Source organism: Orycteropus afer, unplaced genomic scaffold, assembly GCF_000298275.1.
Source record: "Orycteropus afer afer isolate SDZICR_OR568_19922 unplaced genomic scaffold, OryAfe1.0 scaffold00064, whole genome shotgun sequence".
NCBI lineage: Eukaryota > Metazoa > Chordata > Mammalia > Tubulidentata > Orycteropodidae > Orycteropus > Orycteropus afer.
In genome coordinates, this window is record NW_006921651.1 from 8,481,595 (window position 1) to 8,496,660 (window position 15,066).

Genomic DNA, 15,066 nt, shown 5'->3' on the forward strand with positions numbered 1-15,066 from the left:
TCACAATAAATGGAGAAAAGATTGAAGTTGTTAAAGATTTCTTATTACTTGGTTCCACAATCAACACCAATGGAAGCAGCAGTCAAGACATCAGACGACGTATTGTACTGGGTAAATCTGCTGCCAAAGACCTCTTTCAAGTGTTGAAGAGCAAAGATGTCTCCTTGAAGACTAAGGTGCACCTAGCCCAAGTCATGGTATTTTCAATACCATGCATGTGAGAGCTGGACAATGAATAAGGAAGACTGAAGAAGAGTTGATGCTTTAGAGTTGTAGTGTTGGCGAAGAATACTGAAAATACCATGGACTGCCAAAAGAATGAACAAATCTGTCCTGGACAAAGTGCAGCCGGAATGTTCCTTGGAAGCAAGAATGGCCAGACTTCTTCTCACTTACTTTGGTCATGTTGTCAGAAGCAACCACTCCCTGGAGGAGATCATGCTTGGTAAAGTGGAGGGTCAGTAGAAAAGGGGAAGGCAAAAAATGAGATGGATTGACATAGTGGCTGCAACGATGGGCTCAGATATAGCAAGGATTATGAGGCTTTTGCAGGAGCAGGTGCTGTTTCGTTCTGACTTGACAGCACCTAACAACAACATATATATATATATATATATATATATATATATATATATATAAATAATTGTGATGATGCTCCTTATCAGTCCAAAGATTATTAGTGGTTCTAGTGATGTAGTGCCTAAGAGATTTGACTGCTGACCAAAAGGCTGGTGGTTCAAACCCACCAGCCACTCCTCAGAAGGAAGACTGGGCAACCTACTTCCATAGATATACTGCCTTGGAAACCCAAGGAGGGATTGCTCTATAAGTCAAATCAGCTCAACGGCAGTGAGTTTGGTTTGGTTTGGTTTTCTGGGGTAGGAGGGAGGCGGAAAGGGAGAGCTTTTGTTTTTAGGGCATTGGGTTTATGCTAATGAATACTTTAGAAAAGGATAGCAGTAATAGTGGTACAACATGAAAAATGTCATCAATGTCCTTGAGCTCTAAATGTGGAAGTTATTATGTTTATATATGTTATATATGTTTTCACCACAATAAAAGTAAAAAATACATATAAAAATAAAAAAAATAAGTCAATTATTGCCATTATGATAAAGAATGTTTTTCTCTGCCTCTCACATCAGAGAACTCAATGTGGGATGAGAATTTGAAAGAACATTGGAGAAGAAGGTTGGAGTCTTGGGACATAGACTTAGATTTGACACTTTACAAGTCAGATAGTGTTGAGAAATATTCTTCTCACTTTCTTATTTTCTATTTCTTTGCTTCTTCCCCTCTTCCTCTTTCCATCACAACCCACTTCTGTTTCAAGAATGTTCTACCTAGTAATAAGTAACCAGGTAACTGGGAATCAGTTCCCAGTTACCATCAAGTGGATTGTGACTCATAGTGACCCCGTGTGTATCAGTATAGAGCTGTGCTCCCCAGAGTCTTCAACAGCTGGTTTTTCAGTAGGTCTCAGCTCTTTCTTCAAGGTGCCTTTGGTGGTCTTGAACCTCCAACCTTTCAGTTAGCAGCTGAGCACATTAACTGTTTATACCATCCAGGTCTCGATGAGTTGAAATTGACTCAATGGCAACTGGCCTATATCCTCATAGGTGCTGCTAAGATCAATTTGTCAAAGGTATTGTCCATGGTACACCTGCATTAGAAGCACTTGGAAGTCTTCTTAAACATGCAGCATGATTCTTAGGCCCAGACCTGGTGAATCAGACTGTGTGAGGATGAGAGGCAAACATTTGCATTTTAAACAAGCATCCCAAGGGACTCTTTGAACATCAAAGTATGAGAACTACTGCCCTGTAATATAGGCAGACTCGATTTTATTATCAGGGATCAGGGAATGGAGGTACACAGATGTTAAATTATCAAGTTCTAAAGCCAGAACCAGGAGGAAGAAACTTACGTTTATTGAATGCCAACAGTGTGCCAGGCATTACCCTTGTTCTTGTGCATGTTATCTTGTTAATCCTCTCAACAGCTTTGGGAAGTAGATGCTGTTATTTCCATATGATATGGCTCTGGGAGATTAATCACTTTTCCAAAGGGCCACACAGCTAATAAGCTGTGGATCCAGGTCTCAAGTTAGGTGTCTCTCTGAGTCCAGGGCTCATGTGCTTTCTCCTCTGTGATGCTATTTTCCTTAGTCTTCTTCATCTGTCATATTTCATATTTAGTATGCTATTGTTTGTTGTTGTTGTTTTTGTTATGTGTCGTCGAGTCAGACCCGACTCATAGCGACCCCTCCTTGGATTTCCAAGGCAGTATCACTACGGAAGTAGATTGCCCCATCTTCCTTTCGAGGAGTGGCTGGTGGGTTTGGACCACCAGCCTTCTGGTTAGCAGTCAAGTGCCTTAGGCACTATGCTACCAGAGCTCCCATTTAGTATGCTATAGCATACTAAATAAAATATAATCCTTCCCCATCTTTGTTCCAGTGTTCAGTCCCATAGAGTCAGCTTCCTACCAGGGCTTGCACTTTTGGAAAGTTTGCTTTCCCATGTTAAATTCATCATGACATCTTGATGCATTTTTCTTCCTTTCCTTGGTCCACAGCCAGAGTAAATCACGTCAGGTCCGTTACAACCTTCTTTACTTGAATCCAAGTCTTTGAGACTTCCTCAGCAGCATTTAGGATTGTTGAGACATGTCTATAATAATATTCCACTAATGAGCACCTTCCAGTTCCAACAACAACCTCCCAGATCCCTTTCAATGTCTTCTGTTATCATTCCCTTTCCTCTGCCATTTTTCTTCATTCTAATCAAGCAAACTTACTTGCTCCTTTATGTATTATTCTCATATATTTGCCTCTGTTTTGTTCCAGACATTTTTCCTATAGCCTCCTTCCTCCCAACTCCCCATTAGCAGCAAATAGTTTCCATCTTGGGACATGTTAATAGTGCCTAGCTTCTTGTGCTGAGGACTCTTAGGCCAATCCTGAGCTTTACTGAGAAACTACTGAGTAACACCCACCATTCGCTCAAGAAAAGGGAACAGCACCAGGGGTATCATAAATTTCCCGTCTTTGGTGGTTAAAAACCAGGACTTTAGAGTCAGAAATAGGGTCGAATCCCATTTCTGCAACTTTTCACCTGTGTAACCTTGAGTTAAGTTTCTTATCTAGAAAATGAAAATGATAATACCAACTTTATAGGGTTATAAAACATGTAAACTGCTTACAAATGCCTGTCATTCAGTAAACAGTAGTTAACTTGTTTTTTCCCTTCTCATTCACGATCCTCCTTAAATTAAACCTCATGAAAATACCTTTTATTGACAAGACAGATTGGTTGAAGAGTCTCATTCATCTTGAATCCCTGTATATTAAAAGCTCTATAAATCTATCAAACTAAGGAAAATATAATCTAGAATGGACACCTAAATAGAAAGCTGCACTGGCAATTAAGCTGAACATATACTGTGCTGTTTGCCAGTCTACTGCTAATGTTATATTTTATATACACAGGTGAAGGGAGAAGGCAGGGGGAGGAAGAGGAAGAGCATAGGAAGAAGGAAAAGGGGAAAGAGGGGGAGAGCGAGAGGTGGCAGCATGGTTTCTGTTCTGTGCAGCACCCTGTCGAGCTCTCTATATAATTAGCCAAAGGAAAGTGGCTTTGACCAAATGGAAGATACTTCTAAATGTGTTGTTTATTTTGAGTTCAGCTTGGTTTCATAAAATGAATAATTTTTCTCACATTTTTACTTGGGCTTTTCTGTAGAATGGCTGTCATCTCCTGGTCTTGTTAGTTACACAACCAAAGATTCTCTTTGTGGACAAGGGAAGAAAGATCAGGCTATTGCATTCTTATTGAAGTGTGCGCTCATTTAGACATTCAGTTCCTTGGGAAAGAGTTATCCTTTTTCCTGGGAGCAAAAGTCAGAATCCGGTTTTCAGGGTTGCACTCTGGGTCCAGAAGTAGAATTCAACCCCCAAAGACCATGAGTAAAGATGTGCCTTATTATAAGAGAGAGCTCTGATATGCCCTCGGAGAGAAGGCTCAACAATATTTCAGATACGTCATATATGCAGGTGGATAACAAAGGAAAGAAATTCTCCCAGATTTGGGATCCCCTCGGGGAGGAAAGGAACTCTTACAATGAAAGGGTATATTTTGTTCTTTTCAATAGCAGCAGGTTAGCTTCAATGGGAAAGACTTCTAAATGCTGAAATGTCTGCCTGACATGGGCCAATTTCCTTTGATACAGGTCCCTGTACCCTTTCCTTTCTTAACCTTCTTTGCTCAACTTGATGTCAGCATAAGAGCAAACACATCCTGTTCTCTGAGATCTTAACACAAGATTTCTGTCATAATTCAGGTGTGCAGGCATCCAGCTTTGGAAAACCAAGATCTTCCCCTGTTGTCATTATTCACATCCTGGGTCATCTTAATTTGTACTTGCATAGACTTAAATCTGGGGATTAGAATGGAAGTGGCTGGTGGAAAATCCTTGATCATACCAGACCCTAATGGAATTGCAGTTTCCCGGTGGTAGTTCACTCCTGACGGCAGTACTCTGTGTTCATGTCATCCCACCTCTAATATTACCATCGTGGAGCATTTCACAGCTGTGTTGGAGTTACTCATTTATGTGGTTTGGGCCAGTTTCTGAGAAACAGGCAGAACTTGAGAGCAGAAGAATCCATCAGTGTTAGACGTGAACAAAGAAAATTATGATATGGGTTGGACTTCTTGTCTTCTACAGTGCCAGTGTATATGTACAAGCAGAGTATAGATACAACACAGATACAGAGGAGACACTCAGAGCCTTAACTTTCCGGGAAGGGGCAAGGGTGGGAGGTGCGTACCTCACACTCATTGACCAGACTCTCTGTTCCTTGGAATTTTGTCTAATTGATTTTATTTGTGTGTTATTTCTGTGGTTAAGTTTTCTTCTTCTTCTAGTGCTGCCTTAAAAAATCATTCAAAGACTTCTGGAAATAGAATATTTGCACACTTTAGATGAGTTTTTTTACACTTCTTAAAAACAAGGGTGTGCTTGGTCATCCTGATGGTATCTGGAAATGTGTATTTGTTTGACATAATTTGCAAATTATATTTTTTCCTCCTCAGAGTATGTGTAGAAATGCTTCCATATGCTTGAAGTTGGTCTCATCATTTTGCTAAGAGTGAAAAGGGAATTGTGTAGATTATAGCAATTTTCGCATGGATATGTATTTAATAAAGGCATTTCCTCAGAGTTAGCTGTAACAACTTTTCTACTGGCTCACCTTCTATTGAAGTTAAGAAGATAATAGCATGATTTATTCAGAGATAGTAAATTGTGATTTAAATATTTTTAAAATATTGAAACTAAAATACAGTTTACTTTTTCATTTCATATACAAAATGAGACTTTAGGTGAGGATCTGACTTTATTTTTATTTCCCCCACCCTAAAACTGACAGCAAATCACATGACACCATTAAACAATGTTCTAGCTTCTCATACTGTTTATATATATATAACAGATATAAAATTCTTATGCATAAGTTTTTAAAATTTACTCTGCTCCATAAATCTCTTTACTAATTCCTGAGCCAGGAATGTTTTAATCATTGCAATTTTTATGATATATTTTAATACATGTTAGATCAAATGCCCTTTCATTATTTCAATTTATCAGAATTTTTTGGCTTCTTCCAGATGAATGTTAGAATGATTTTGTAAAGTTTCAAAAATATCGGCTGGGAATTTTTATTAGAATTTCATTAAACCCATAAATTAGTTGAGGAAGAATAATAGGTTTTCCTACCCAGGATCATGGTAGGTATTTTCCTATACTCGTTTTTGAAATACTTCTCTGTAGATTATATAATGTTCTACTGATAAGTCCCTTATATTTCATATTTAATTACAGCTTGTATAGATTTTCTTTGAAGAGTGTGTATAGGAGGATGTGGGGAGAAAACATTAAGCAATATGTAAACAATATATACACAATATATTATTTATAATATATTGTCATAAAATTTTTATAATGCTGTTTTTATATGGAAGGTTTTTAAGGACTTAATTATCAAACTATAGCAGAATAAACTATTCAGTGATTTTGAGGATCAAAATATACAGTTATAGTATCAGAAAGAACTCTTTTCTGATTTCCAGCTTACCAAATTAGATGTGTTATTAATTGCCTGTCCAGAGCCTATGTCAAGCAGGACATTGATGATTTTTCCCCTAATTTTCTCTTGACTCGAAGCTGTTATTATCAGTGATTATTAAGCTCCTTGCGGAATATTAAACTCACTGCCGTCAAGTCGGATCCGACTCATAGTGACCCCTCCTTGGGTTTCTGAGGTGGTATCACTACAGAAGTAGATAGGCCAGTCTTCCTTCTGAGGAGCAGCTGGTGGGTTTGAACCACCATCCTTCTGGTTAGCAGTCAAATGCCTTAGGCACTACGCTACCAGAGCTCCTGAGGCCTATTCAGGAAGATTAAAATATATTCACCAACCACATCAAGTCCTCTCCTGGTTTTGGGTGTTGGGTAATAATATTGCTGCAAGTAAAATATTGGTGTGCTCTCTGGCACTCCCTACCTCTTGAGAGCACCAACAGTATCTCTCAATTGTGTCTTTTTTCATTTTCACATTTCAAAGCTTTCCACCACTCAGTAATCATTTCCTGCCAATTTATCTGTTCCAGCACCTTTTGTCTTCACTGTAGCCAGAGTGGTCTTTCTACAACTCAAATCTGATCCTGTCACTCCCTTGCTTGTGTTTAAACACAAGATAAAGCCAACAAACATACATGGAGGATGAGGTAGCTGTATTTTACAGTATTATGTTGGGTTTTAGTTACTGATAAATAGGACCTGGACTCTACTTGTACCTTGTTGTTACGGAATAGAGGTCAGACTTATTAGTGTTATGGTCCAGATTTAGTGATCTGACCAGCCAACCTCTCCAGCTTACAGTTACTCCTTTACCTGTCCCCTGACAACCAGTCACAATGGACTCCTGAGAACATGGTTCACCTTCACTCTTCTTGCTCATGCTATTCCTTTGCCTGGGCTGCTCTTCGTGACAAAATCCTACCCTTCTTTCAATGCCAGATCCCATGTCATGTTTAAGGTGAAGCTTTTCGCAATCCTTATCCCTCTTCTGAGATAGTAGAAGGGAAAGCGTATTACTCTTTTGATTGTGGTTCTACAGCAGTTGGTTTTTACCGTACAGCACATACAAGCTTTGATTGCTAATTATATAATTCACTGTCTCTTTAGCTTTATTGTGATTGCCTTGTAGCAGAGACCCTCACTGATTCCCCTTTGACACATGCCCCCTACGTTATCTTACACACAAGCACTGAAATGCTCAGGTCTGAGAGAGAAAGCCAGCAAGCAAAGAAAGTGCTCAGGCCTTTTCCCATTTTTCTGATAATTATAGTAGTGTTCTCTCAAGCAAATATTCCTTATTTTTGCATCATAAAGTTGTATTGTATTTCTTGCACTTAGTAACATGGAGAGAGTATACCAAACCACAAAAATCCAAGCTCACTGCCATTGAGTAGATTCTGACTCCTAGCGACCCCCATTGGGTTTCCGAGGCAGTAAATCTTTACAAAAGTAGATTGCTCCATCTTCTTTCCACTGAGCAGCTGGAGGATTTGAACCACCTACTTCCTGGCTAGCAGTCAAATGCCTTAGGTAATATGCCATCAGATAGGAATTGGAATCAGGGTACCTAGTTGTAGTCTGCACTAGCTCTGTGAATTTGAGCAAGTCACATAACTTGTGAAACTCAGCCTCTTCTGTTATAAAATAGGAATATCTACTTAACAGGGTTGTTTTGAGGATTATGTGAAATTATGCATATAAGAAGCTGAAAAATATTTTATAATGAGAAGACACTATAAATATCAGTATTATTTACATATAAAAATATGGTTACTTTTTATATGTAAATGAAGATAGTTTTAAATAAATTCGTTCTATTTCAGTCTTACATAAAATACTTCTTTTTGGATGTACGAGATCCTGCATAGAGAGGGAGAACAATGTGGAACAAAACTCAAAATCATTTGGAGGCAAAAAAAAAAAAAAAAACAGAAGGTGGGGACCAGGTTTGCTGGTCCAATAGAGCCTAGTGAAACCACTGAGACTATGGCCCCTAGCTGCCCTTCAGGTCTGGGATTGAACCCACACCTGTGGTTTCCAGCCAAACAAAGAACAGGCAAGTGAGTTAAACATTTACCTCAAGTAGACACACACCCTGGAGAGAACAATCATGGGAGAAGGAAGGGCTGCTTATGCACAGGGAGACAGCTCAAGGCGCAGAAGAGTATGGAGGGATGGACACTGGGAAGAGGTAACTATGGGGAGGAAGTGGGAGGGGAGCTGCTGCATTGTAAATTTTGGTCAATGACATGAGACAAAGTATATGTGAACTGCTGTATGAAAAGTGAATTTACTCTGTAAATCTTCACCCAAATCAAAATAAAATTAAAAAAAAAAAATCATAATGAAACTCCATCAAAAAAAAAAAAACTTCTTTTTTGGAAATTATTTTGGAAGAGTAATGCCATGTAAATATATTTAAACATTTTATTCCTTTTTAAAAATTATTTGTATCTAAGATGGTCTAAATTTCCTAATTTTTAAAAAATCCCGGTTGGAGTACATACTTGTGTCTCCCCTAATTCATTTCTGGGCCATCCTGCTTCTAAGATTATTCTCAGGTCTCCTCTTCTTGGAGCACACACTTGGCAGGAAAATATTTTGGATACTAATCTGTTTTCTTTCTCTTGTATTTGTCCTTTTTTTCTTCTTCTTCAATTCAGGCAGAGAGTTGGCTGTGTGCTTATTGATTCAGGGATAGCACATGGCAGTGCACAGAAAGTAGACAAATAGCTTTAAAGCCTTTGTGGCTTTTGAATTCCAAAAGGCCCTAGACATAGGGCTAGAATTATAGGGAAGGTGGACTACTCTTCCAGACTCAAAGAGATTTTCTGGACTGGTGAAAGGTGATGGATGAGGACAAGAGGAAGAAAAACTCATGGGTTCCAATAGCAAAGGGTATCCATGTTCTGCTTCCCAAGGAGTTCTGTTAGTAGGGGTAGCTTGACTCCATAGGACGGTGGCTGTTTAGGGTGTCTGGATTTAATACTTCACCAGCTAGTAGGTGAGCCAGTAATCCTATAATGGCCTTAGTACCCTGCCTGGTACCAAGTAGGTACTCAGTTAATTTTCCTCCAATCCACATTGACGTTTTGGCTCTGCCAAATCTATGCCTCTATCTTATTTTAACCTAGGGGACGTGGTTTACTTTAAGTTAATTTTTCCTTTCTTTCTTTCTGTTCCTTTCAGATTCATGAAGGTGGCAGGAAGCACAGTGGATGCAGTTACCTGGCAACAGTAGGTATTCACCATTTTTGCTCTTACTTTTCTATCAGCTGTAATGAAATGAAAGATAATTAGTTGTTACTAAGTTCATAGCTGACATTAAATAAGCTATCCTTCATACTCAGAAAAACAATGAAACTAAATCCAAAGTTTATGACACATGCTGTCTTAAAATACTATACATTTGTTTTGTTTATGGAGAAAGAAATACTGAGCACAATTTGGAGAGCTCAGTTATTGTGAACACTTCTAAGTTTATCTGTCATCAGTGAATGGGTAATGGGGATCTGAGTGGGCTGCCTTTCTCCCCTGCCCCCATAGACTTTTCCTTTGGGAATAAATTTCCTTGTTTAAGAGAGGAAATAGTTCTAATTACTCAATATATCACATGAAAGTAGAAACACCTCATTATAGTGCTGGCAGTGTTCTTAATTAGTGCCAAGTAGTCACTAATATGAAGCAGATTAAAAAGAAAAAAAGAAGATGAAGGAATGAAGCAGCTTCAAGAAAGAGGATAAACCTAAACCTAGCATTCTAGTGGAAGCTAACAATACTAAAGACCTATTTCCCAAGGGTAGCTTGGGTTGTGAAGATAATTACCTGATACATAGGTTTAAATTATCTCTAAGTGTCCTTATACTATTTGTGCCAGAATATTGAGCATCTGACAACGTCTCATCAATTTTATGCTGGAACCCTGCCTTTCTCTTCTCTAAGAAATCTATCCATACATCTTCCAAGTTGTCTCTCATCTAAAGTGGTCCTCACTGCCCATACATGCACTGCCATCCTGGCCCTCACACTGTAGCTGTTAACGATGGCTCTCTTACCCATTTCCTCTCACCCTTCTTGCCTGGGTCATTTACCCCTCTTGTCTAACCCCCATGTTAAGTGGATCATAGTACCCCTGGGGGTATTCCTGAAAGGTATGAAAAAAAAGGATAAGTAGAAGAAATCTTTGTTAAGTATGCCAAAAGGATTTTTTTGTTTGTTGGCAATCAATAACTTCAATCATAATGGGAAATACTTCATTCTACATGTGTACTCTTAGTTTCTATGAACAAGCTCTAAATCTTGCCAGAAATTCTTATTTTCCTTCAACTTCTTTTTTATGAGAAAAAAAAAAAAAAATGGATGGAGCAGTGTCTTCCTTTTACACTTTGACTAAAAGCCAAATTTTATACTCTGGCTTAATGAAGCCCTTTTAGTTGGTCTCTACTACTTTCTTGTCTCCTCTGGTGTCACTCTTCCCTTACTCATTCTATCCCCTACACCAGTGGTCTTTCAATTCTAGGAGGGTTCAAGCACATGTCCGTGTCAGATCTTTGTACATGATGCTCTCCCTGAAATGCTGTCCTCTCCACTCTGTGTGGCTGCTTCTCATATTTTACGTGTCAGCTTACATGTTATAGCTTCAGAGAGGCCTTCCCTGACAATCCTATTGAACAGAGTCCTTATTTCATTCTTTTTATTAGCTCTTTGTTCTTCATAGCATTTACCATAACTTATAATATTACTTTTTTCATAATTTGTTTTTCTTATCCATCAGAATGGAACTTATTCCATTCAACAAGTATTTATTAGACAATTGTTTGTTAGGCATTTACCATGGGAGAAATAACAACACGAAAAATAAAAATCTCTGGACACTGAAACCTAGGTAAGGAAGAAACCTGTCAGAGAAGGAAAACACAAATACTGTCCTATAACAGAGAGGATGGGAAAGTGGTAAGACTGTACCCAGTCAAAGGCAGAAAACTTGTGAGACCGGAAAACAAGATAGTCCCATCAAGTTCTGACTTTCACAGGTTTCACTGTTGTAACAGCAATGTAAGAGGAACAAGAATTACTCTAAAACTTTATGTGGCTTGCCATATCTATTCCTCACAGCAACCAACTATTATCATCTCTGTTTTTCCACATCTTATAGGTATCTATAGAAAATCCTAAGATTACAGAAAGTAGCAGATTTTGGACTTGAAGCTAAGTCTGTCTTATTCCAAGGGCTGTTCTCTTAATAACTGTCACTACTTTGGTAACAAAACAATGTGTCTTTACTGAGAATCTTAAATTCTCATGGAGGAATTAAAATACTGCTCGTGTCCTCAGAAAAGACTACTAGGATAATGTAGCACAGGAGTTGAAGCTTAAAAAACTCATAGAATTTGTATAATCCTATAAATGAGAGATAATGAGATAATGAGATCAGTGTAGGAAAATTATTGGGTAAGGATTCTCAAATTATCATGGTTGACAAAGAGAAATCAGAGCTTTTCTTCCCTATTCAAGGACAGCACACATGGAATGAAGCAAACCCAATATTTTTGTAATGGGAAAATGCCTTTTTTATATATAAATACATTTCATTTGTTGGCTACTTAAAAAATATTGGCCATCTCTCAAGATAAATATCATGTGTTTGCAACTATTCCAATATTACCCCCCAAAGCAGAGAGGGGATTGTGTTTCTTTTGGCTCCAGGATCAGCACTAATTTGGGAACAACAAGTAGCACCTGGAATCTACCATTTATCCTTTCCAGCCATAGTTCTAAGTCAAGACAGTAAAGTCATGAAACAATCCCAGCAAACCTGGCCAAGAGGACACAGGGAAAATTAAAGCCAAATGCCAGGTTTCTTCCACTCTGAGAAATGCTGAGGTAAAAGATTGTTAATAATGTAAAGGAAATCAAGAGTTGTTGTCAGACAATGTTTCTGCAAGTGAATTTGTATGTTCTGCAAGAATTTCCAGGTATATAGCAGAGCTGACAAGGGGCAAATTTGTGGTCACTTCCCGGCCACAGCTAGCTACCCATAGGGAACAAGTAGTTGGACCTGAGGGCATGAGACCATGATCCCTGGGGACATCAAGCTCAGTTGGCATAACATACTACACAAAAACATTTTCCACATCCTACTTTGGCAAGTAGCAACTGGGACCTTAAAAGCTTGCAAACAGCTATCTAGATGCAACAATGGGTCTCTCCTCATCCAGAGCAAAGAAGAATGAAGAAAACCAAAGATGCTTGGAAACAATTAGTCCAAGGGACTGGTATACCATGCGATCCTCAGCCTATACAACTATGAGACCAGAGGAACTAGTTGATGCCTTGCTACCACTGTCAACCACTTGGAGGGGGATCTATGTAGGAGATCCTGGATAGAGTGGGACAGCAATGTGGAACAAAACTCAAAGTCACAGAAAAAGGGGGAGAGGGGGAGAGACCAGGTTTGCTGGTCTGATATATCCTGGTGGAACCCCTGAGACTATGTATGGCCCCTAGCTGCCCTTCAGGTCTGGAATTGAATCCACTCCTGTGGCGTCCAGACAAACAAAAGACAGGTATATGAGCTGAACATTTACATTAGGTAGATACACTCCTTGGAGAGATCAATCATGGGAGAATAGAAAGGCTGTGTATGCATAGGGAGACACCTCAGGGGGCAGGAGTGCATGGGAGGGAAGAGAGCTGTTGCATTAGGGAAAATTGCAGTCAATGTCTTGACACAAAGTGTATGTGAAGTGCTATATGGAAAATGAATTTTCTCTGTAAACTTTCACCCAAATCACAATTGAAAAAAAAAGAGTTGTTGTCAGGGGGAAAAAAGAGCCAACATAGAATGTTTATCTCTATATATATGTGTGTGTGTATGTGTGTGTTGATTAAATCATGGGATATAGAGTTTAGAGTATGAAGAAATAGGATTCTAAGTCTGAAGTCATGAATAAACAGATCTATATCAACTCACTCACTGCCATTGAGTCAATTCCAACTCACTTGACCCTTTGGACAGAGTAGAACTGCCCCATAGGGTTTCTAAGGCTGTGAATCTTTATGGAAGCAGACTGCCTCATCTTTCTCCCATGGCACAGCTGGTGGGTTTGAACCACCAGCCTTTTGGTTAGCAGCCAAATGCTTTAACCATTATGCCACCAGAGCTCCTTCAGATCTATATAGATATACTATTTTGATTTGGAAGCCCAAAATTTGGATTTTGGATTTGCTGTATTTTGAGAACCAAGATACATGATCTAATGTTTAGCCCTACCCACTAACCCATATGTAAAATCCAGTAAGAGTTAGTGACCCTGAGATAACCCAAAAAAATATAATCATCAAACAAGGATTTTTAAAAAAGCTACTATAAATATATTCAAAGAGTTAAGGAAAAAGATGTCCCTAGTGAGTGAGCATATGGAGAAAAATATCAGCGGTTAAGTGGAAACTATAAAAAGAACAAAATGAAATTCTTAAACTGAAAAGAATAACTGAAATTAAAAACTTACTAGATTGGCTTAACAAGCTATTGGAAACTAAGAAAGAAAGGGGTTAGTGAACTTGCATACAGATTAACAGAAAGGAAAAAAAGAAGATCCAGGATGTGGTAAGTGCTCTAATTTGTTGAATGAATGAATGAAGAATGGAAGATAGCTCAACACTGTACAGAGCTGCTTGGGGAGTACTCTAACCTGAACCTTGGGCAGAACAGAAAACTAGACAGAACCTTATGCTTCTTTGGTGGTCCAGAGAACTATAAAAAGCATTCTAATTTGAGCAAAAGGGAGGAAAGCAAAACATAATTCAGAAGTAAATAAAGGTCTTTGCCATTACAGCAGATCACACGATCACTATATATGCTGTGGTCTACAAACCAAGAATAGAAAAATTGGTTTTTTACATCCAGAATATCTCTTTGGCTGTGTCCAATTACCAATACTTTTCCTAAGTGGGAGGAAAATGATCTTAGTTTTATCAACCTCAGTGCCAATATCATGTGATCTATACATAATTAATTTGAATTCTTAAGGACAGAGGATAGAGAATGGGGTACAAATTTTTTTTAAGTAATCAAGGCTGAACTTCTCACAAATTTTGTTAAAAACATTAACTGACAGTCCAAGAAGCTAGGCAAATCTGAAGATGGATAAAGGACACTTATGCACATCATAGTCAAACTGCTGATAACAAAAGATAAAGAGAAAATCATCAAAGAATTTTGAGAAAAATGACATTTTACATACAGGGGAATAAAGATAGCAAACTTGACATCAGAAACAATAAAGGACAGGCAACAAGAGAACAACATCTACAAGATGCCGAAAGAAAAATAGAGTCAAGTCAGAATATCTAACAAAAATATTCTTCAACAATAAAAGTGAAATAAAGGTGTTTTGATAAACAAAAGCCAGTACACTGACTGAAACTACAAGAAATGCTAAAGGAAGTTCAAGTTCTTCAGACTAAAAGGAAGTATCAGCAGAAGGAAAATTGGATGTTAAAAAAAGAAAGAAAAGCCTTGGAAATGGCAAATCTGTAGATAAATAAAAAAGACTATTTTAAAAATTCTCTTAATTTTTGAATAACCATCCAACTCTCATGCAAAAATATAACATCATGTTATGGTGTTTATAACATAGATTGTTGTTGTTAGTTGCCATGAAGTCAGTTCTGGCTCATGGCAACCCCAAATGTGCAGCGAAGAGCTGCTGATAAGAGTTTTCAAGGCTGTGACTTTCAGAAGCTGATCTCCAGGCCTGCCTTCCCAGACACCTCTGCAGGAGTTCGAACCATCAACCTTTCAGTGAGTAGTGAACTGCTTGCACCACCCAGGGACCCCTTTATAACTTGTAAAGATGTAAAATATATGGCAATAATACCGTGAAAGATGAGGAAGGCAGGAAGAAGGTTGTTGTTGTTGTT

At 38.4% G+C, this 15,066-nt stretch overlaps 1 protein-coding gene across 1 annotated transcript in view; it reads left to right on the top strand.

Moving 5' to 3' along the window:
* Nucleotides 1-15,066, top strand: part of HPSE2 (heparanase 2 (inactive)) — a 967,353-nt gene that overhangs the window by 644,619 nt on the left and 307,668 nt on the right. The window contains 1 exon segment of the mRNA XM_007940039.2: nucleotides 9,331-9,378. Coding sequence (XP_007938230.2) covers nucleotides 9,331-9,378 — 48 coding nt within the window.